Source organism: Garra rufa, chromosome 3 (assembly GCF_049309525.1).
Source record: "Garra rufa chromosome 3, GarRuf1.0, whole genome shotgun sequence".
NCBI lineage: Eukaryota > Metazoa > Chordata > Actinopteri > Cypriniformes > Cyprinidae > Garra > Garra rufa.
Window position 1 is genome coordinate 61,811,087 of NC_133363.1, and position 21,691 is coordinate 61,832,777.

At 35.6% G+C, this 21,691-nt stretch overlaps 1 protein-coding gene across 1 annotated transcript in view; it reads left to right on the plus strand.

Annotated features, from left to right (window-relative positions):
* The window catches only part of capn1 (calpain 1), a 35,904-nt gene extending 14,504 nt beyond the window's left edge, over positions 1-21,400 (plus strand). Inside the window, exons 4-22 of the mRNA XM_073836473.1 lie at positions 1,013-1,131; positions 7,239-7,372; positions 7,456-7,624; positions 8,138-8,221; positions 8,415-8,500; positions 8,599-8,673; positions 11,122-11,282; positions 11,374-11,534; positions 11,619-11,630; positions 12,483-12,694; positions 13,554-13,593; positions 13,761-13,826; positions 13,916-13,973; positions 16,853-16,917; positions 17,118-17,186; positions 19,782-19,860; positions 19,941-20,057; positions 20,408-20,466; positions 20,568-21,400. Of these exons, the coding sequence (XP_073692574.1) occupies positions 1,013-1,131; positions 7,239-7,372; positions 7,456-7,624; positions 8,138-8,221; positions 8,415-8,500; positions 8,599-8,673; positions 11,122-11,282; positions 11,374-11,534; positions 11,619-11,630; positions 12,483-12,694; positions 13,554-13,593; positions 13,761-13,826; positions 13,916-13,973; positions 16,853-16,917; positions 17,118-17,186; positions 19,782-19,860; positions 19,941-20,057; positions 20,408-20,466; positions 20,568-20,594 (1,793 nt within the window). The 3' untranslated portion in view covers positions 20,595-21,400. The remainder of the gene's footprint in view (positions 1-1,012; positions 1,132-7,238; positions 7,373-7,455; positions 7,625-8,137; positions 8,222-8,414; positions 8,501-8,598; positions 8,674-11,121; positions 11,283-11,373; positions 11,535-11,618; positions 11,631-12,482; positions 12,695-13,553; positions 13,594-13,760; positions 13,827-13,915; positions 13,974-16,852; positions 16,918-17,117; positions 17,187-19,781; positions 19,861-19,940; positions 20,058-20,407; positions 20,467-20,567) is intronic.
* The last annotated feature ends 291 nt before the right edge of the window (positions 21,401-21,691 follow it).

Below are 21,691 nucleotides of genomic sequence, written 5' to 3' on the forward strand. Positions count from 1 at the left end.
CAGGTCACACCAATTCTTTGGTTTTCCAGCATTTTTGTGGATTTGAACCCTTTCCAACAATGACTGTATGATTTTGAGATCCATCTTTTCACACTGAGGACAACTGAGGGACTCATATGCAACTATTACAGAAGGTTCAAATGCTCACTGATGCTTTAAATTTGAACATCAGGGTAAATTTAACTTATTTGGTCTTCTGGGAAACATGCAAGTTATACAAGTACCTTCTGTAGCTTCTGAAGGGCAGTACTAAATGAAAAAAAAGTGATATTTAGGCAAAATAAGTAAAATTACATTCATAAAATTGTTCAGGAAAAACAAGGGACTCATGAACAACTATCACTAAACAAATAAAGACAGCTGTGGATCATTCAGGAAACAACATAGTTTTAAGAATCAAGCGTATGTAAATGTTTGAATTGGGTTGTTTTTATAAATTCAACAATTGTTTTCTATTGTGGATTGTGTGTATATGTAAACATTTTAATGTGAAATATCTTATTCAGGTCAGTACTAAATAAATAACATGCATTTTGTATGATCCCTCTTATTTTGCTAAAATAATTAACATTTTGCAAATTCTGCAAGGTGTATGTAAACTTTTGACCTTAACATATATATATATGTATACAAAACTAAAAATCTCTCAAAACTAAATCTCTTGTGGGCCATGACCCCACAGACATTGGTATTTAAATAACATGATACTTTCTTACAATTTTACCTGAGATAACATTACTGCACTCCAAAGGCAAACCACAGTAACTACACATTTGGTCAAGATTGAGTTAAGGCTTAAAATAGACTGTGAAAACTGTTTTGTCTTGTGGCAAAGTCTCCTGGTTAAATTTGATTACATTTCAGAGAAGTGTCAACGTGTTTAACTAGCTGGCATAAAAAAGGCATTTTTCTCAGTTTCAGTGTTGGCGTAGTTACTGCACTTTGCCTTTGGAGGGCAGATTACTTTGGATATTTGTTTATCTGTTCATTATCTGTGGTCTGTTTTTCTCAGGTGACTGTTGGTTGCTGGCAGCCATCGCGTCTCTGACTCTAAATGATGAACTCCTGCACCGCGTGGTGCCTCACGGCCAGAGCTTTGATGGCTGCTACGCCGGGATATTTCACTTTCAGGTACATCAGAGTGACAAACACTAGAACATGAGCACAGAGATGTAGCTTTGACAGTGAGACCTGGGTTTGAAATTAACACCCACCAAAAGCTGTGGCCGGTAACGCCGTCAAATCACTAGACAATTTGGCTGGTCACAATTTGTGAATGTTCACTCATTAATTTATTGAGGAAGCTCTTGCAAGCCAAATCTGTGCAGATTTAGCGCAAATACTGAACTAGTGAGACATCATGATATTATGGAGTAAATTGCATAAAACAAACAAAACATTCCTACAGAAAGGCACGCATATAATTGACTGATTAAATGTAAGAATTTTACTCAAAAGATGATGCACACTCAAAAAAAAAGGCTTTATAAAGGTAAAAATCAATTTAAACTTATTGGAAAAGATTAATTTCTATCTCTGGCCACACAGAATATGAAGAATTCAGGAGTCAGTTGTCTACGCACAATATTTTCTAATTATCTTTATCAATACCGTTATCGATAAAATCCCAGGAAATAGTGAGATTTTTTTTTTTTTTGTGAAAATCACACATTCCTAATACTGACACCAAATGATTTACAATGGTTGCTTGTCACATCCAATATAGACAGCCTCAAGCTGTTGGTTTATTTTTGGCTGTTTTTTTTTTTTCGGCTAGTAAGCTATGAATGGCCGGTAACTTAAGATTTTAGTAGCCAAATTTAAGTAGGGTGGTGAGTGAAAAAGTTCATTTCAATCCCTGAGTGTAAGAGTATAGTTTTTATACTATACTTCTAAATACTTCTAAAAAAAACAAAGCTTCAATTTTTTTATTTTTTATGGTAGTAATGCCATGAAAGAATCATATTTGGCTCATTAAAGAACCTTTCAGTGAACAGTTCCAAAAAGAACCATTTGTAATGAAAATTCAGAAAATCCAAAAAGAACATTTCCCTGGTTTAAAGAACCTTGGAAAGATTCCATAAGTGTTAAAGGTTCTTCTTGGAACTGTAAATTCCACTAAAGAAGCTTTATATTTAAAGGGGTCATTGGGTGCAAAACTCACTTTTCCATGTTGTTTGAACATTAATGTGTGTTGGTAGTTTGTCTACACAACCGCCATACAATGATACAAATCCACCCAGTGGTATTTTTTTAATCTTTAAAAGTAACATCCCCTTTTTAAAATCAGTTCATTCTTAGCTTGTTGTTGTTGTGACGAAACACATTTGATTGACATGAGCCTCTTGCCTTAGCCCCGCCCTCACTGAGCTCAAACAGTCTGAATACAATCGCTATTGTGTGTCTCAGGTGCAGAGGAAGACTCTAATTGAGCGATTGAGGTGTTCTGTTGTTGGATGTAATAATGAACATAGCAGTAGTCATTTACTCCCGATATCTGAGCCGCTGAAGACGCAGAGGTTTAACGTTACTTTCATTTTTAAAAGGAAAGCGCCGATCCCAATCTACATTTGCGTCTATCTTTGTGCGAATCGTTCCTGATGCAGCTTCACCCACAGCAGAAGTGAGTGTAAGGTTTAGTAATGTGCTTGTTGGCAAGTTTCGCCGATAAACGTGGCTAAACACAGCTAAATGCTGCTAAAGTAAATATAATCCATCAGCAGAAAGGGGCGGGGTGAGCAGAGCTTGATGGCATTTAAAGGGCCCATGTCTTAAAATGGGCTGAAATTTTGCAGAGCTGATTTTGACAAGGTAAAAAGGTGTTTTTTTTACACTACTATTGAGAATTTTTAACCAAAAGTATATTAGAGACTTTTCATTAAAACCCTAAAGAATCATGTGAACTTGTGGAAAATGTGCATCTGATGACCCCTTTAAGCCTGATCAGGTTGAGATCCAGTTGTTTCTGTGTGATTTTCTCTGTCAAACAGTCAGCGCTCATTTGTAGTAAACCAACCATGAACTTTGCTCTGTGAACAGACTAACATGAGCAGTGGTGTAGGAGTATTTCAAAATGACAAAGCACTGCTCAGAACCAGCGTAAGGCAAGCTGATCAGTCTGTTCCTCATGTGGGATATTGCTAGTGTGTGTCACTAGGGAAATATCGTGCTTATGTGTGCGTTTCTGTTTCGGCGAGGCGAGGCGAGGGGGAGGGTAGCCATGCTTAGTGTTCAAGTAACCACAATGAAGTGGATTATGGGTAATGAGGTGACATGGCATGCTAAGAATCCTTTACAGTTTGTACAGACGCCAAATGACAGTGCAATTTAAAATCCGTCTTATTTGGGAAATACCATGGCGCTGAATGATTAAAATGTGTCTTAGAATCGACATATTGCAGAATAGTACAAAACCACAATGCATTCAGAAAGATGCACAAAAGTTCATCACAACTCTGAACTGCTAAATGTCATCACACACACACACACACACACACACACACACACACACATATGCTCTTGAAATACACGTGCATTTGTGCATCATGCATGAATGAGCGTGCAAACAAAAACACAGGATCCAAATGTGTTCACTAATGCGTCTCAACACACACAGCTACTTCTGTCTGGCTCATCCGGGACTCATTTAGACTAAATTAGTTAGTCTAAATATGACTAAATATACTGAGTGTGTGTAAAACCTAATTGTAAGAGAGAGAGTAAATCACTGAGGGACACAGGGAGAGATTTTCACAGACAGGAAAAATGCTACAGTGTGTTTTAAACAATTTATGAGTGAATCTCAGAAAATCGTAATGCTACATGGTAATATTTAATTCTTTAAGAAAGTGAATGCTATTTTAGGAGCTGTTTTGCATTGTGTTTTCATGACAATTTATTACATTTTATGATTTATTTTATTAAAAAAATTGATAGTATCTTGATGAAGCAGCTTTCCAGTGTCAAACAGGGAAATAGTTTGTCAGTAGTGCAAGTGGAGACTGACACACAGTCAGTTATTCAGTTAAAGTTCATGTAGAAATAATAAAATTAAAATCATATCAAAATGATATACTTCAAATCAATCAATATTTGTTTGATAAACAAAATGTACATACATTTTGCATACTATTATAATATTTCTGTATATTTTTATTTTTTTTAATCTAACTTTAAGTATTAATCATTTTATTTAAATTTTGTTGTTTTTAAATATTTCTATTTAATTTATTTTATGTCTAATATTGATATTTTATGTTAAGTTTTATTTCAATTATTTTTTAACGTTTTACTTAAATTACACACACAAGATGATATTTTTTTGTCATCCTTGTTAGATTATAAATAAGAGTATTATATATACACACTACCAGTCAAAAGTTTGGACACACTTGACTTAATGTTTTTTATTTATTTATTTATTTAATTTATTATTTAATTAAATTTTTTTTTTTTAGTCAAATATGAATTATTAAAAAAAAAACAATACAATATATATTTTTATTTTATTATATTTTATTTTAAATTTTCAAATTGTGCCTGAAGTTAAGATTTTTTTTTCCCCATGGAAAAAAACAAATGTTTTTCTTAAAAACAAACTGAGAATCATTTCTTCGGCACAATTTGTAATAAAAAAAAGAAAATACAAGTGAATGAGAAGGTGTGTCCAAACTTTTGGTCTGTACTGTATATTTTTCTGTTTATTCAAGTTTTTACTCTACATTTGTGCAGTTTTCAGTGGGTTAGTGATATTTTTTAAATATATATAAATTAATAAATAAATATTTTTTTAAATGGGTTTTTATACAAAAACTGCTTCTTTATGTAAAATTCACTTTATAAAAAACCCACATTTCTAACTTTAATTCATGGGGATAACATGGATAATTTCACATGGTTTGGTGTAAGATTTTTGCCCATCTTTTGGAAAATCCAGTTTTAGAAGTAAAAAAAAAACAACTACAAATAACTTTTACCAGTAGGTGGCTGCAGAGCTCCACTATTTGCTATTTGACCACCTGAAATATATTTTTCACAAGTTTTTTCAGTTGAATTCATATCTACAGTACAGACCAAAAGTTTGGACACACCTGAATGAGAAGATGTGTCCAAACTTTTGGTCTGTACTATATATATATATATTTTACCACTAATGCAGCCAAACAAACAGCAGAGGATATCCATTACCTGTGTTTTATCTGTGCATTTTATCATAATGTTGTGTTTTTATAGGCCGACCCAGAACTGTAGGTTTCCTCAACAAAAACCCTGTACACTCTTAAAAAAAATAATTGTGCTTTAAAAGGTTCTTCACAGCGATGCCATAGAAGATCCACTTTTGGATCCACAAAGAACCATTCAGTCAAAGGTTCTTTAAAGAACCATCTCTTTCTTACTTTTTTTTATAATCTGAAGAACCTTCTTATGCCACAAAGAACCTTCTGTGAAACAGAAAGGTTCTTCAGATGTTAAAGTTTCTTTATGGAACCATTTAGACAAAAAGGTTCTTCTATGGCATCATGAAGCACCTTTATTTTGAAGAGTGTAGGATTTTTTCATTAGCAATAGGATTATTGCAGAAAATAAACTCTGTACGCAACAAAAGTGTATGATTCTTACATGTTTTGTTCATTATGACAGTCTTCACAAATAAATGTAGCTTTAATGAACTTTGAAGCCTAAAATTAAACTACCAAAAGTAAAAACCAAAATATAGGCTGTAAATGAGGTCACAACGTCATTAGCTTCTGACAACTCTTTCAGTCTAAATATTTTCCTTCAAGGTTTGCTTTAGAACAGTTTGCAAGAATATGATTATAAATGCAAAGAGGCTGTGAAAGTGACCAGTGAGTAGATGACGATCTCTTTAGTGCCACCTGCTGTACATACACTCTTAAAAATAAAAGTGCTTCATGATGCCATAGAAGAACCTTTTTTTGTCTAAATGGTTCCATAAAGAACCTTTAACATCTGAAGAACCTTTCTGTTTCACAAAAGGTTCTTTGTGGTGAAAGAAGGTTCTTGAGATTATTAAAAAGGTAAGAAATAGATGGTTCTTCAAAAAAACCTTTGACTGAATGGTTCTTTGTGGAACCAAAAACGAAAGCACCTTTTAAAAGCACCTTTATTTTTAAGAGTGTACTCTTTTAAAAACAAATGCCACAGAAGAACCATTGTTGGCTTCATGAATAATAACCTTTTGTGGAATGGAAAGTTTCCACATTCTTGAAAATAAAGGTTCTTTACTGTATCCTTTTAACATCTGTGGAATCCTTCCATTAAACAAAACTTTCTTTATAGTGAAAAAAAAGTTCTAATGATTATTAAAATGTTCTTCACACTAAAAAAAAAAAAAAAAAAAAAAAACACAAAACAATGGTTCTTTTAAAACTCTTTCTTTGCAAGGTTCTTTAGGAAATCGAAATTGGTTCCACCTTTCAGAACCTTGATTTTTAAAAGTGCATGGATGTTAAAGTTTTTTCATTGAACCATTGATGCCAATAAAAAAGTTCAACTTTAGTTTATGGGGAGACACTGCAGGCAAAAACAGTTTTTTTTTTTATTTACCCGTCAAGTTTGAGATATTTGGTTTTAGTGTAAGAAAAAAACATCCAAAAGACAGTAAAGTGTTTCTTTTATAGCACTTTATCTTTTTGTATCAATAGATTTCAATTACAATACATATTTTTAAAAGCTATTTTCTCAAAATGAGTTTTTTCTCCTACACTGAGCCATAAATCTCCACTTCAGTAGCACTTACACACACCAAACTTCACAGTTTTTTTTTACAGAGGGATTTGTTCATATATAATTTGCTTGATTTTATACATTTTATTGCCCCTCTGAATTAAAAATATATATATATTGTTTTCTGTCTGTTTTAAGTATTTTCTGAATTATGGTGTGACAAAATTAGAAAATTCCCTCTGTAAAAACATGACTCTAATAAGTCAAAAAAAAAAAAAGAATAAAAAAAACTGACTTCATCCAGTGTTTAGATTTTTGTACTTAAAATTCATGCAAATGATTGCCCATTTCCTTAAATAATGCCTCATTTGCACATTTAAACCTAAGAAAACATTTTAGAAAACTTGTAATACAAAAAATGTTTGCAATTATCAATGTAATCAATCATCTGGGTAAGTAAGGTCATAAATATTAAAACATTTTTTAACCCTATTCACCTGCATTGTCTCACCTTAAAGTGTTTATTAAACTGAATCCCTCTCTTTCTGTAGTTCTGGCAGTTCGGCGAGTGGATGGACGTGGTGATTGATGACCGGTTGCCTGTGAAGGATGGGAAGCTGTTGTTCGTTCACTCGGCGGAGGGTGGAGAGTTCTGGAGCGCTCTGCTGGAGAAGGCCTACGCCAAGTACGATAATCCTTAACTCTATATTTGCATCTAATATGGGTTATCTGCACTTATTCAGTCTATTTATTTGCCTTGTTCATCAGGTTGAACGGCTGTTATGAGGCTCTGTCGGGTGGCAGCACATCTGAGGGCTTTGAGGATTTCACAGGTGGAGTCTTAGAGACATATGAGTTAAAGAAAGCGCCTGCTGACCTCTACAGCATTATCGCCCGTGCCATCGAGAGAGGATCGCTGCTGGGCTGCTCTATAGATGTGAGCACTGAATTTCGCTTTTTATACTGTGCTTAAGTCAAGATTACAGTTGAAAGCATTTGAAAGTGGATTAGTTGGCTTTTAACCCTTAAATCATGATGGTTCTGAGGCCTGGAACCCTGAACTGCAGACCCAAATGTGTGTTAAATGCAACACAGAGGTGCTAGAATGCACAACCAATCAGAAAGAAACTCATTAAATATTCATGAGCTTTGTATAATTTCAGAAAAAAAACCTGTTTAGTTTCAGATTTTGAGAGAAAGAGGCATAATTTTGTACAGGGATAATAAATGCACTGATCTTTTTACTTTGTTTTTGGTGCATTACATGGACAAACTGTTAACAGATGAACACATTAAAAAAAAAAACTAAATACCTACAAATTATAAATTCATTACTAACCCAGGTTTTAGATGTGAAAAGCTTTCAGCGTTTGTCATTGGCTATTTTACTTTGTTTTTTTCATAGTCATTCGTAGTCAGTGTGTGCATTATGCTTCTTTTTGTCCTCAAGATCACCAGCAAGTTTGACATGGAAGCAGTGACCTTCAAGAAGCTGGTGAAAGGTCATGCATACTCAGTGACCGGAGTGGAAGAGGTGAGCCAGAGACTATGCGTTACAGACAGCCTAGAAGCGTCTGCCAAATGCATAAATGTAACATGAAATCAAAATGGACTTGTTTGTTGTCTTAATAAATCTTTCTAGTCTTAATGTGTGTGTTTCATCAATGCATGTTATTCCAAAGGGAAAATGTTGTTGAAATCAGAAATATTAATGATGTGTTGTTCAGGTGGTGTACAGGGGAAACATGACTAAACTGGTGCGCATTAGGAACCCGTGGGGTGAAGTGGAGTGGACAGGAGCCTGGAGTGATGAGTGAGAATCACACCAGTGTGCTGACTGATGCTTAATTCTTACTGCATTTGACTGTGATCTGATTGTTCTGATGACTGTTGTGATGCATGTGTGTTCAGTTCTCGAGAATGGGACAGTGTGGACCGCTCTGTCCGGGGCAGATTACAGAACCGCAGTGAGGATGGGGAGTTCTGGTAAGTGGATCAGAGTTTATCAGATGAGAATTAGCATTTAGTTTCCAGCGATACTGGTGGAAAAACTCCCCACAGCTCTTTAGTAGCAACTCAGCAACACTCACGTAGAAACAATCCTGTAGCCACTTGAAACACTGTAGAAATGACATATAAACTGTTCAGAATATCTTATCAACAACATAGCAACACCCTAGAAACAGAAACACCTTTGCAATGACCTATTAATGCTCATAAATTCTTCTGAACTTCTAAGCAGCCCTAGACACCCTCTAGTAGGGCTGCACGATTAATCGCACAATGTTGTGAGGCGCGTTTTGTCAATGAAGCCGGTACTTTGATTAGTAGTAAATCCAAAGTGCCTCTGTGCACTTGCCGCTCCAGCTGAACGCACGTGATGGAGATTTCCTACTAATCAATAATCAAAGTACCGGGTTCATTGACTAAACGCGCCTCACAACGTTGTGCGATTAATCGTGCAGCCCTACCCTCTAAGAACACCACAAAACCCGAGCAATAACACAAAACCCTAGCAACAACACAAAGCCATAGCAACAACCGATACGTGCCCTAAAACTGTTCAGAACACCTTAGCAACCACGCAGCGACACCCTGGAAACCACCTAGCAACAACATAGAACACTTTAGCAATTACATAAGTGTCCTATAAATTGTTGAGAACATCTAACTGCATAGCAATAGAAACCACAAAAAAAAACATAGCAAATGAGTTTTGAATGCCCTATAAACCACTCAAAATACCTTAGCAACTACAGCCCAACATCATGGCAACAAGTTATGCATACCACTCAAATTGTCCAAAATGGTACAAATGTCTTTACCAATACTATCAACAACCTATAAATTCCCTATATACCATTAAAAACTTAACACCCTAGAAACCATTAACAACAACACAGAACCTTATAGCAACGACCTATAAATGCCATGCAAACCATTCATAATATAGCAACAACCTGTAAATGGCCTGTAAACTACTCAGAACACAGCAACGCCCTAACAACCACACAGAACACCCCATCAACAACCTATAAACCATTCAGAACATAGCAACGCCCTAGAAACCACTAATAACAACACAGAACACCCTATCAACAACCTATAAATGCCTTAAACCATTCAGAGCATAGCAATGCACTAGAAACAACATTACATCCACACAGAACACCCTATCAGCAACCTATAAACCATTCAGAACATAGCAACATCCTAGAAACAACGGCACAGAACACCTTGTCAACAACCTATAAATCATTCTGAACATATCAGCACCCTAGAAACCACCCAACAACCACACAGAACACCCTATCAACAACCTATAAACCATTCAGAACATATCAGCACCCTAGAAACCACCCAACAACCGTGCAGAACACCCTATCAACAACCTACAAACCATTCAGAACATATCAGCACCCTAGAAACCACCTAACAACTGCACAGAACACCCTATCAACAACCTACGAACCATTCAGAACATATCAGCACCCTAGAAACCACCTAACAACCGTACAGAACACCCTATCAACAACCTACAAACCATTCAGAACATATCAACACCCTAGAAACCACCCAACAACCGTACAGAACACCCTATCAACAACCTACAAACCATTCAGAACATATCAACACCCTAGAAACCACCCAACAACCGTACAGAACACCCTATCAACAACCTACAAACCATTCAGAACATATCAACACCCTAGAAACCACCTAACAACTGCACAGAATACCCTATTAACAATCTATATACCATTCAGAACATCTCAACACCCTAGAAACCACCTAACAACCGTACAGAACACCCTATCAACAACCTATAAACCATTCAGAACATATCAACACCCTAGAAACCACCTAACAACTGCACAGAATACCCTATCAACAATCTATATACCATTCAGAACATCTCAACACCCTAGAAACCACCTAACAACCGTACAGAACACCCTATCAACAACCTATAAACCATTCAGAACATATCAACACCCTAGAAACCACCTAACAACTGCACAGAATACCCTATTAACAATCTATATACCATTCAGAACATCTCAACACCCTAGAAACCACCTAACAACCGTACAGAACACCCTATCAACAACCTATAAACCATTCAGAACATATCAACACCCTAGAAACCACCTAACAACCGCACAGAACACCCTATCAACAACCTATAAACCATTCAGAACATATCAGCACCCTAGAAACCACCTAACAACCAAACAGAATACTATAGCAATGACCTATACATGTCCTGCAAACCATTCAGAACATAGCAACTGCCTAGAAACAACCTAACAACCACAGAGCACACCATAGCAATGACCTATAAATGCACTGTAAACAGTTCAGAACACCTTAGCAACCTTATAATTCACCAGCACTGCTCAGGAGGGTCACCCGGGTCTCTCTCTCTGCCAGGATGTCGTTCAGTGATTTCCTGCGTGAGTTTAGTCGGCTTGAGATCTGTAACCTGACACCAGACGCACTCCAGGCAAGTAATTTGAAGAAGTGGAGCACATCACTGTATCAGGGCGAGTGGAGGAGAGGAAGCACGGCCGGTGGCTGCAGAAACTTCCCAGGTACAGAGGCCGCAGGGGACAGGGAATGGCGGTTCAGTGGCGACAAAACAGCCAAATCCTCATCTGCCTCTTTTGTTTCTATAAACCACAGCCACATTCTGGATCAACCCTCAGTTTAAGGTGACCCTAAAACACCCAGATTCACCTGGCCAATCGGATTGCAGCTTCCTGGTGGCGCTGATGCAGAAGGACCGCAGGAAGAAGAGGAAAGAAGGACAGGATATGGAGACCATCGGGTTTGCCATTTATGAGGTCAGAGAGCAGATGGTTTCCATTTTAACTCAGCTAAAGTTTGTGTTCATGTGTTTTCTGATTGGTTGCTTTTCACTTTTGCAGGTGCCAAGAGAGGTATGATGAGAGCCACCCAGGGCCTTTTATGCGCTTTATACAGTATAGATTGTTTCAAAGCAGCTTGTGAGATGATTCAGATGTTTGAAGCCTGTGAAATCTTGAGAAGCTTGATGATACTAGGTCGGTTTTATTAATGACTGCATTAACCATGGCAGCAAGTTTTGCACAAGCAGATAGAATCCCCCCCCCAGAACCCTAGTAACATCCTAGAAACCCCCCAAGAATGCTAGCAACACTATAGAAACCCCCTAAGAACCCTAGCAACAACTTAGAAACTCTATCGGAACCCTAGCAACACCCTAAGAACCATAACAACCCTCTAGAAACTCCCAAGAACACTAGCAACACCCTAAAAACCCCTTTGGAACCCTGACAACACCATAAGAACCATAGCAACACTCTAGAAACCCCCCCAAAACCCTAACAACACTCTAGAAGCCTCCTCAAAACCTTAGTAACACCCTATAAACCCCATAAGAACGCTAGTAAAACCCTAGATACCACCTAGGAACCCTAGCATCACCCTAGAAACCCCCTAAGAAAACTGGCAACACCCTAGAAACCCACTAGGACTCATAGCAATGCCCTAGAAACCACATAGGAACCCTAGCAACACCATAGAGACCACCTATGAATGCTAGCAACAACCTAAAACCCTTAGCAACACCCTAAAAACCACCTAGAAAAACACCCTGGGTAGCAACTAGGAACCCTAGCAGCACCCTAGAAACCACACAGAACACCCTATAAATGATTCAGAAATGCCCTATAAATCATTCAAAACACACAGATTTCCTGCTCATGTTTAAAGTGGACATGACTCAGTTAATTCTGTGTTTTTGTGCTCAGTTTGTGGGGAATTCAGCCGTTCATCTAAAGAGAGATTTCTTCCTGACTCACGCGTCCAGCGCTCGCTCAGAGCTCTTCATTAACCTGCGGGAGGTGAGCTCACGCTTCCGTCTGCCCGCCGGCGAGTACATCATCGTACCCTCCACATTCGAGCCGCAGAAAGAGGCTGACTTTGTGCTCAGAGTTTTCTCAGAGAAACCTGCCAACTCAGTGTAAGTCCTGCAGAGACTGACGCGCACATACTGATCCAGCTGTTAGTAAAGATTAAACATGAGCTTTCTCAACAGGCTCCAAAATGAACAGGAGGTCATGAATACTTTTCATTAACCATGCACATCTATTTTGCATTATTCCCTCAAATACATAAATCTAATCCTATTTGCATATTGTATTATTTAGCCGCTTTAACTGTTGCGCATGTGCATCAAACAGCATAGCTCATGTTGCCACTCAAAGCATCAAATATGTGACCCTGAACAAAACCAGTCATAAGGGTCAATTTTTTGAAATGGAGATGTATACATTCAGCCAGCTTTCAGGTGGTGTGTTAGATACAACAATAATAATAATAAAAAAAAAAACTAAATATTGAGAAAATCGCCTTTAAAGTTGTCCAGATGCAGTTCTTAGCAATGCATATTACTAATCCAAAATTAAGTTTTGATATTTACAGTAGGAAATTTACAAAATATCTTCATGGAACATGATCTTTACTTAATATCATAATGATTAAAAAAATCCTAAAGAAAATTTAGACTTATACAATGTATTGTATTGTATTATTATGACTGGTTTTGTGGTCCAGTGTTACATATTAGCTCATCACAAAAACATTCCTCGATCACATTAGAAAAGACTAACCTCGAGTAAACTTTTTACTCCTATGCTGCTCTTATGTTTCAAGTTAAACCATTATTTTGCAATTATTAGTCAGCTGATCTCATTCGTGTTTTATTTATTCACTAAAGATTTATTTAGAAGCATTTATTTTGGACTTTGTCAATTAAAAAGTACCACTATAGAAAAAGATTTTTCACTGGCTGATATTCATGTTCTGTCTTTACCTTTCAGAGAAATGGATGACAAAGTCACAGCTAATATTCCTGAGGAGGTGAGATGATCAGACAGAGACACGTTTCTATGTTTAGTAATAAGATAAGAATGGTCGCACTGTATTATGAATATAACCTCAGTTAAAGAGTGTTACACACAGCTGTATTCACAATGAAACTTACTATAAATTATAAAAGCATGCTTTCTCTCTTTCGCTCACTTTAGCAACGTCTGGATGAGAGTCAGATCGACGCCGGGTTTAAGGGTCTTTTCAGGCAGCTGGCTGGAGCGGTGAGAGACTGGTGAACAACTGCTATGTGCAGATATTAAATATTACAATACATTTATATGTGAATCGTGTGTGTGAATGTGTTTTCTAGGACATGGAGATCAGCACTACAGAGCTGCAGACCATCCTGAACAGAATCATCGGCAAACGTGAGCCCTTTATGATACAGTATCTATGTTTAACCCTTGTGCGTGCAATAAATAAATAAAAATTACACATAGGTCCAAAAACCCTCATAAAATATGATTTATTAATATTTTTTTTCCACTTTCACTGATGTATTTTTTTTTAACCAGCATCTGTTCTATCCATAGATACCAAACATTCATTAATTTTCAGAATTGTAAATGCTGGTGTGTTTACATAATGCCACAGGTGTTTTTTATTAAAAAAATGAAAAATAGTAGTTAATTTCCATATACTAAATGCTAAGCAGAATTTTCTTCTTTGATTATTAGATTCTTGGGTGTGTCAGTGAAGAACAACTACATTAATTTTGAGGCATTTATATTTGTTATGTAGTGCATGTATTATGTAATGTATATGCCACATTCGAAAATTGGCACAATCTAGTAAATTTGAAGCCTTGCCGATTTAGCAAATATTGCATCATTTTATAGTCAACAATTGCAGCTGTAATGGGTTTCAATGTGGACATTTTTGTCCTTAAAGGATAACTATTGCCAAAATGCAACCTGGGCTGTTTTTTTACTGTAAACGAGACAAACATATCTAAAAGCATAATTACGACAAACAAGCCGTTTTTGAGATTGACCGTGATTTCGTTTTGTGGTCAATGGCCGGTGAATGGTAGAACTAGGGGCATAAATTTGAGCGCATCAAAATCGATATTTTTACAACACTAAGAAGACTCGACACACCATGACACTTTGCTGGAAGTATCGCCTGTGTCTCTACACTTGAACTCCAGCATTGAGAACATTGTTTGTGTTCACAGAGTTTACTAAAAAGAAAGGTTTTGAACAACTCACTTTCACTGTTTGAGTTTCCGCTCGCAGCCGTCTTGCCAGTCAAGAAGTGTCGATCTCCGAATGCGAGGATGGATAGCTCCTAAAGCATATTTCCATATAAATGCACGGCTAATTCGTTGTTTTGTCGCAAGTGAAAAACAATATTAACCTTCTAGTTGTAAAAAGAGCCTCATATAAGCCTAATATTTCGTCCTATGGAGTCCATTCATTCGCACTCGGAGATGGACACTTCTTGACTGGCAAGACGGCCGCGAGCAGAAACTCAAACAGTGAAAGTGAGTTGTTCAAAACCTTTCTTTTTAGTAAACTCTGTGAACACTAACAATGTTCTCAATGCTGGAGTTCAAGTGTAGAGACCCAGGCGATACTTCCAGCAAAGTGTCATGGTGTGTTGAGTCTTCTTAGTGTTGTAGAAATATCAATTTTGATGCGCTCAAAGTAGTGCCCCTAGTACTCCCATTCACCGGCCATTGACCACAAAACGAAATCACGGTCAATCTCAAAAACGTCTCGTTTGTCGTAATTATGCTTTTAGATATAAGTTTGTCTCGTTTACAGTAAAAAAAAAAAAAACTGCTCACGCCTGTTTCACACATACTCCATCTGCAGTGCGTATGCGTTGCATATTTTTTTCCGCACCCATGTTAACGGATCAGAGTGTTCACACTGCACGCGGTTGCTGTCCGTCAGTGCGTTCCAGATGCGGTGCGTTTGCAGCAGTGCAGCGATCGTTTCGGCACAGAGTCTATCTTTGCTGTGCTGCATTGCGTTGCATGCGCTGAATTAAAGTGACAGCGCATTGTTCGCTGTAAAAATGAACGTGGATTGACACGGAAATGTACCATAAATGCACATAATTGCAGTCTACTGTGTTTCACAGTCAACATGTGGCTTTTTGGCTAGGTTTAGAATAGTGCAGTTTTAAATAAACAAGGCAACATAATAGATGCACTTGTCCAGGTAGAAAAGTTCTTTAAAATATGGTTTTTAATAAAGATTTAATGCAAAAGAAAGGCACAGAGAGCCGACTGTTTCTGTCCGTGGTAAGTTTTAATTTAAAATATTTGTGATAGTCCAATTTCAATATGAAAAGGAAGCTATAGCCTACCTATGCTGTGTTTAAATGTGTTACAACTTGCTTGAGCAACTTAATATACAAATCTAGAAGTCAAGTGCATTAAATAATAGCCTATGTCGTTTATAATACGTTAAGTTTAAACGTGAATATGTCTAGTATTATTGTATTAGTACTGTGATAAAAGAGTATCCCAATGCTGAAAAAGCACGTTTGGATTTGAAATTAAAATAACTGATAAATGGTGTGTTTGTGGTAAACACCCGCGGATCAGGAACGGACTGCAAGCGCGTCCTGTGTGAAAGCCTCTGCACAGCATACGCAACGCACACGGACTGCATACGCACTGCAGACGGAGTATGTGTGAAACAGGCGTCAGGTTGCATTTTGGCAATAGTTGTCCTTTAAGGTCCTGAGTGTGAGTATGTTTTGTACGGAGGGTAAAATTGATTTTTTTGAAGGAAATGAGGGTGAAATATTAAATGTTCAATAAAAATAAACACCTGAGGCAAAATGTATGCAGTTGGTATTAACACAGGCACACTTATAACAACAACAACAAAAAACTGAAATGGACAAAAATGACCATAAGGTTGCACAAGGGTTAAAACCATAGTGCACCACTTCACTGTTTACATGGGCAGCGTCCTGCTAGTTAAATCCTACAGTATATATGCTAAATATGCTTCTGGAGAAGCCAAAAGTCAGTCGCCTTGCTCTTGCTACACTGTCAGATTATTTGTGCATTTGCATCTGAATATTTAGCAGTGAACTTAAAGTATCTTTATACTTGTAAGGATTGACTACAAGTCACACGTTTATATTACAATGTTTCACAGAATGAAAACATTTGAATTATTAAGCTCTAGATTTTGCACAAAAAGCTATGCCTCCCACTAACAGATCTCATTTTCAGAAAAGAAAGTGATGAATGTCATCTCTGTTGTGTCTTTATTTACAGATAAAGATTTAAAGACAGACGGGTTTGGTAAGGAGTCGTGTCGCAGCATGATCAACCTCATGGACGTATCCTTTACACACAATCAGCTTTAAAAATATTTAGTCTGAATGTCACTCAGCTAATAAATATCAGTCATTCAGGGGTTTTGTAGTTTTATTTTGTCACCAGATACATTGACACTCCAGTGTCTTAATCTAAAGTCTAATTGTGTCTCCTGACTGAATTATTGTTTGTCTTGCTCTTGTTGTCCTTGACATGTTTGTAGACGGACGGCAGCGGGAAGCTCGGACTCACAGAGTTTCATGTGTTGTGGGAAAAGATTAAACGCTACCTGGTGAGATAATATGATATTACTTTATATTCAAGTTTTTTTTTTTAAAGGTAGTCTTTAATGACTGCTCTTATGAAGGGTTAGTCCAGTTATCCAATCATAACAGCTCATATGTGACCCTGGACCACAAAACCAGTCTTAAGTAGCACAGGAATATTTGTAGCAATACACTGTATGGGTCAAAATTATTGGGTTTTTTTTAAGCCAAAAATCATAAGGATATTAGGTAAAGATCACGTTCCATGAAGATTTTTTGTAAGTTTCTTACTGTAAATATATTCAAATGTAATTTTCGATTAGTAATATGCATTGCTAAAATGGAGATTAGAGATTCGATTTTTTTCAATTTCCAAAAATTGACAGTTATGACTGGTTTTGTGGTCCAGGGTCCAATTTTATGTACAGAAGTACTAAAAGAGCAGCGGAAAAGCAACACGTTTATTTCTAGGAGTCATCATAAACCTTAACTGAATTTTTTAAAACATGTTTAAATACAAAAATATATTTAAAATTGTATTATTTAAAACTATATAGACATTCTAAAAATGACTGTGTTTAAAAACAAATGAAAACATGTAATATAAAAACGCCATTCAAAATATGAATAAAAACTATAGTAGTATCTCAATAAAACTTAAGTAGCACTGTTAACAACTTTGCATTTTTGACCAAAGCAGCCAATTAAACATTTCTAACAGAAGTATGCGTCAACAGGAGGGGCAAGTTACGATATTTTAATGAAAAATTACAAAATTGTATGCCAAAAAATCATTAGGATATAAAGTAAAGATCTTGTTCCATGAAGATATTTTGTACATTTCTTACCATAAATATATCAAAAATTTAATTTTTTATTAGTAGCATGCATTGCTAAGATGGACATTTGGAACTTTAAAGACCCTTTTCTCAATTTTTAGATTATTATTATTATTTATTTTATTTTTTTTTGCAGTCAGATTACAGATTTTCAAATAGTTGTATCTCGTCCAAATATTGTCCCATCCTAACAAACCATACATCAATGCAAATCTTATATATTCAGCTTTCATATATGTGACCCTGGACCACAAAACCAGTCTTTTTTTCTTTTCAATTTTTCTTTTATGCCAAAAATCATGTGGAAATTAAGTAAAGATCATGTTCCATGAAGCTTTTTTGTAAAATTCCTACTATAAATATATTAAAATGTAATTTTTGATTAGTAATATGCATTGTTAAGAACTTAAAGTGGACAACTTTAAAGGTGATTTTCTCAGTATTTTGATTTGTTTGCACCCTCAGATTCCAGATTTTCAAATAGCTGTATCTCGGCCAAATATTGTCCTATCCTAACAAACCAAACATCAAGAGAAAGCTTATTTATTGAGCTTTCATATGAAAGTTTAAAATTTAACCATATGACTGGTTTTGTGGTCCAGGGTCACATATGTATATGTATCTCAATTTAAATTTGACCTCCTCTGTTACTATTTTAGGTGTTGGAAATGATAAATTTGGTAAATAAAATGAATACAGTACAAAATAAATAACACAATACAGTAGATTAGGCATTATGAAATTGAAGTTGCACACAACTGTATTGCCACATTATGATGCATTTTTGAGCAAAACAGCTAAATAAACTAAAATTTCTAACTGAAGTATGTGTCAATAGGAGGGGCAAGTTATGATATTTTAATTAAAGATTACAAAATCCAAAAATTGAATGCCTAAAATCATTAGGATATAAAGTAAAGATTATGTTCCATGAAGATATTTTCATAAATTTCTTACCATAAATATATCAAAATGTAATTTTTGATAAGTGATATGCATTGCCAAGATGGATATTTCATATTTGGACAACTTTAAAGGTTGATTTTGTCAATATTTGGATTTTTTTTTTTTTGCACACTTAGATATTGTCCTATCCTAACAAACCATACATCAATTGAAATCGTATATATTCATCTTTCAGATATGTATCTCAATTTAAAACAATTGACAGTTATGACTGGTTTTGTGGTCCAGGGTTCAATTTTGCGTATAGAAGTATTAAAAGAGCAGCAGAAAAAGCAACATGTTTATTTCTAAGAGTCAGAGAGAAGGTAAAAAGTGGACATAGTTAACTTGAACTAAAACCTTAAAATCATTACTTATAATCCTTTACTATGTTTTTTAACACATTTCAAATGACTACATTTTTAAAATTACCAAAAACAAACTAATATACTATAAAACACCATTCAAAAAATGAATAAAAACTATAATAGTATATAAATAAAACTGAAATTGCACTGCTAACAACAAGTTACTATTTGTGGTGTTGGAAGTTATACATTTGTTGAATAAAATGAATACAGTACAAAATAAAAAATACAATACAGTAGATAAGTCATCATGAAATAGAAGTTGCACACAACTGTATTGCCCCATTATGATGCATTTTTGACCAAAACAGCCAAATAAACATATTTCTAACTGAAGTAAATGTCAATAGCAGGAACCAGTTATGATATTTTAATCAAGGATTACAAAATCCAAATATTTTCCATGATTTCAAATTTCAGTTATATACATTAAAATTTAATGCGCTTTTCTTTCATCTCATGTTTACAGCAAATTTTTAGAGACCATGACGTGGATAAATCTGGTACTATGAGCTCTTATGAGATGAGGAAAGCTCTGGACGCAGCAGGTATACAAACTAAAAACTCCTATTTGATCTGTTTTGTTTCTATTGTCTGCTCATCTCTGTGTGTTTATCTCTCTTTCCAGGTTTTAAGTTGAACAATCATTTATTCCAGCTGATCATCCTTCGCTACACAGAGCAAGATCTGTCTGTGGATTTCGACAACTTTGTCACCTGTTTAGTGCGACTGGAGACCATGTTCAGTGAGTTTATTATTTTATTTCACAAATCAGCAGCAAATCAGTATTTTAGAATGATTTCTGAAGGATCATGTGACACTGAAGACTGGAGTAATGCTGCTGAAAATTCAGCTTTGATCACAGAAATAAATTACATTTTAAAATATATTCACATCAAAAATGCTTATTTTAAACTGTAAAAAATATTTCACAATATAACAGATTTTTTTTTGCATTTTAAAAATCTTACCGGCTCCTAATTTTTGAACTGTAGTGTATAGAGAATTTGTATAAATTAAGTATTTTGCTATTTTGCTGGATCTGTTTCTTCATTATAACCCTTGCTTATATGAAATGTGTGTGTGTTTTCACAGAGACCTTTAAGACGCTGGACACAGACGCTGATGGATATATATCGCTCACATTCTTTCAGGTTTTAACTTCAGTTCACTTACATGAACATATTTGATGTCAGTCAAGCAACTGAACGATTTTCCTAGTTAATACAATCTCATTTCTCTCTTTATTTCGCAGTGGATCTCTCTGACCATGTTTGCCTGAAAAGGACACAGATTTTCGCCGTTTGTCTGCACCGAGACTGTCTTCTCTTCTGTAGTCCTGCCATCTGAAAAGTGCCTTTATTTTAGACTTCAGCAAAGCATTTCTAAGGGAAAACAGCCTTAATAAAGCAACCCTGTTTACATAGTCTACATGCGAAACAAAACTGTGCCAAATGCATTTCTAAAGCCCAGAGAAAAACATTTATTGCATGTATTGCCCCCAGATGAAACACGTTTACATTCTCTGTGCCAAACAAATCATTGCCAATTTCAATCATTCTTACCATTTTTTTGATCATGAGCTGCATTTCTTTCAGTGAATGTCATATCTGAATGTTGTACGTATAAAGAATGCTGTATTAGAAATGCATGTGATGATACTGTAGATTGAGCCCAGCTTTACTCACTGAAAGCGATTTTGGTTCGGACTGAATTTCATGCATGCAGCTGTTTTATAGAAAAAACTGTTTAAGTTGTACTGAAACCAAAGGATCTTTTACCAAGCTGAAAGGGACAGATACTTTTTAAAAAGTCAAAATTTCATATGCATTCCTTTAGTTCTGTTTGTATGAGCAATGCAAAACATCCATCTAATACAATCTAGAGAGGAGCAACACAACTGAATGTGACCATGAACCGTGAGATTCAACAAGACAGCACTTTTCTTTAAAAAGAAAGATGCATATGAAAAGGTTGAGGATGTTCTTTCTTTTTTTTTTCTTGCAGTGCCAAGCAACAGATTTTACAGGATGTTTTTTCCCCTACTGTTGATACATTTTTGTGGGTTTTCAATAAACTTTTTTTAAAAGTTGAATCTGTGTCCAATTATGAATTGAACAGATTGAATGGCTAGTCTCTGACTTTAGGTTCATTTTAACATTTTGACTTGTAGGAATGTTTTTGGGGTTAGAGGTCTTGTTAATGAAACTTTAAGCTTAATTAAGCACATATCTGTAATAATATTGGTTGATATATAGCAACATCGTCAACAATATTATTTCTTGACAATTTTGCACGCAGCATTATGACTTCATTAATTTAGAGATCTTGTTGAATATTTGTAATTTAAAAACATGCAACTATTTAAGTGTAATCAGG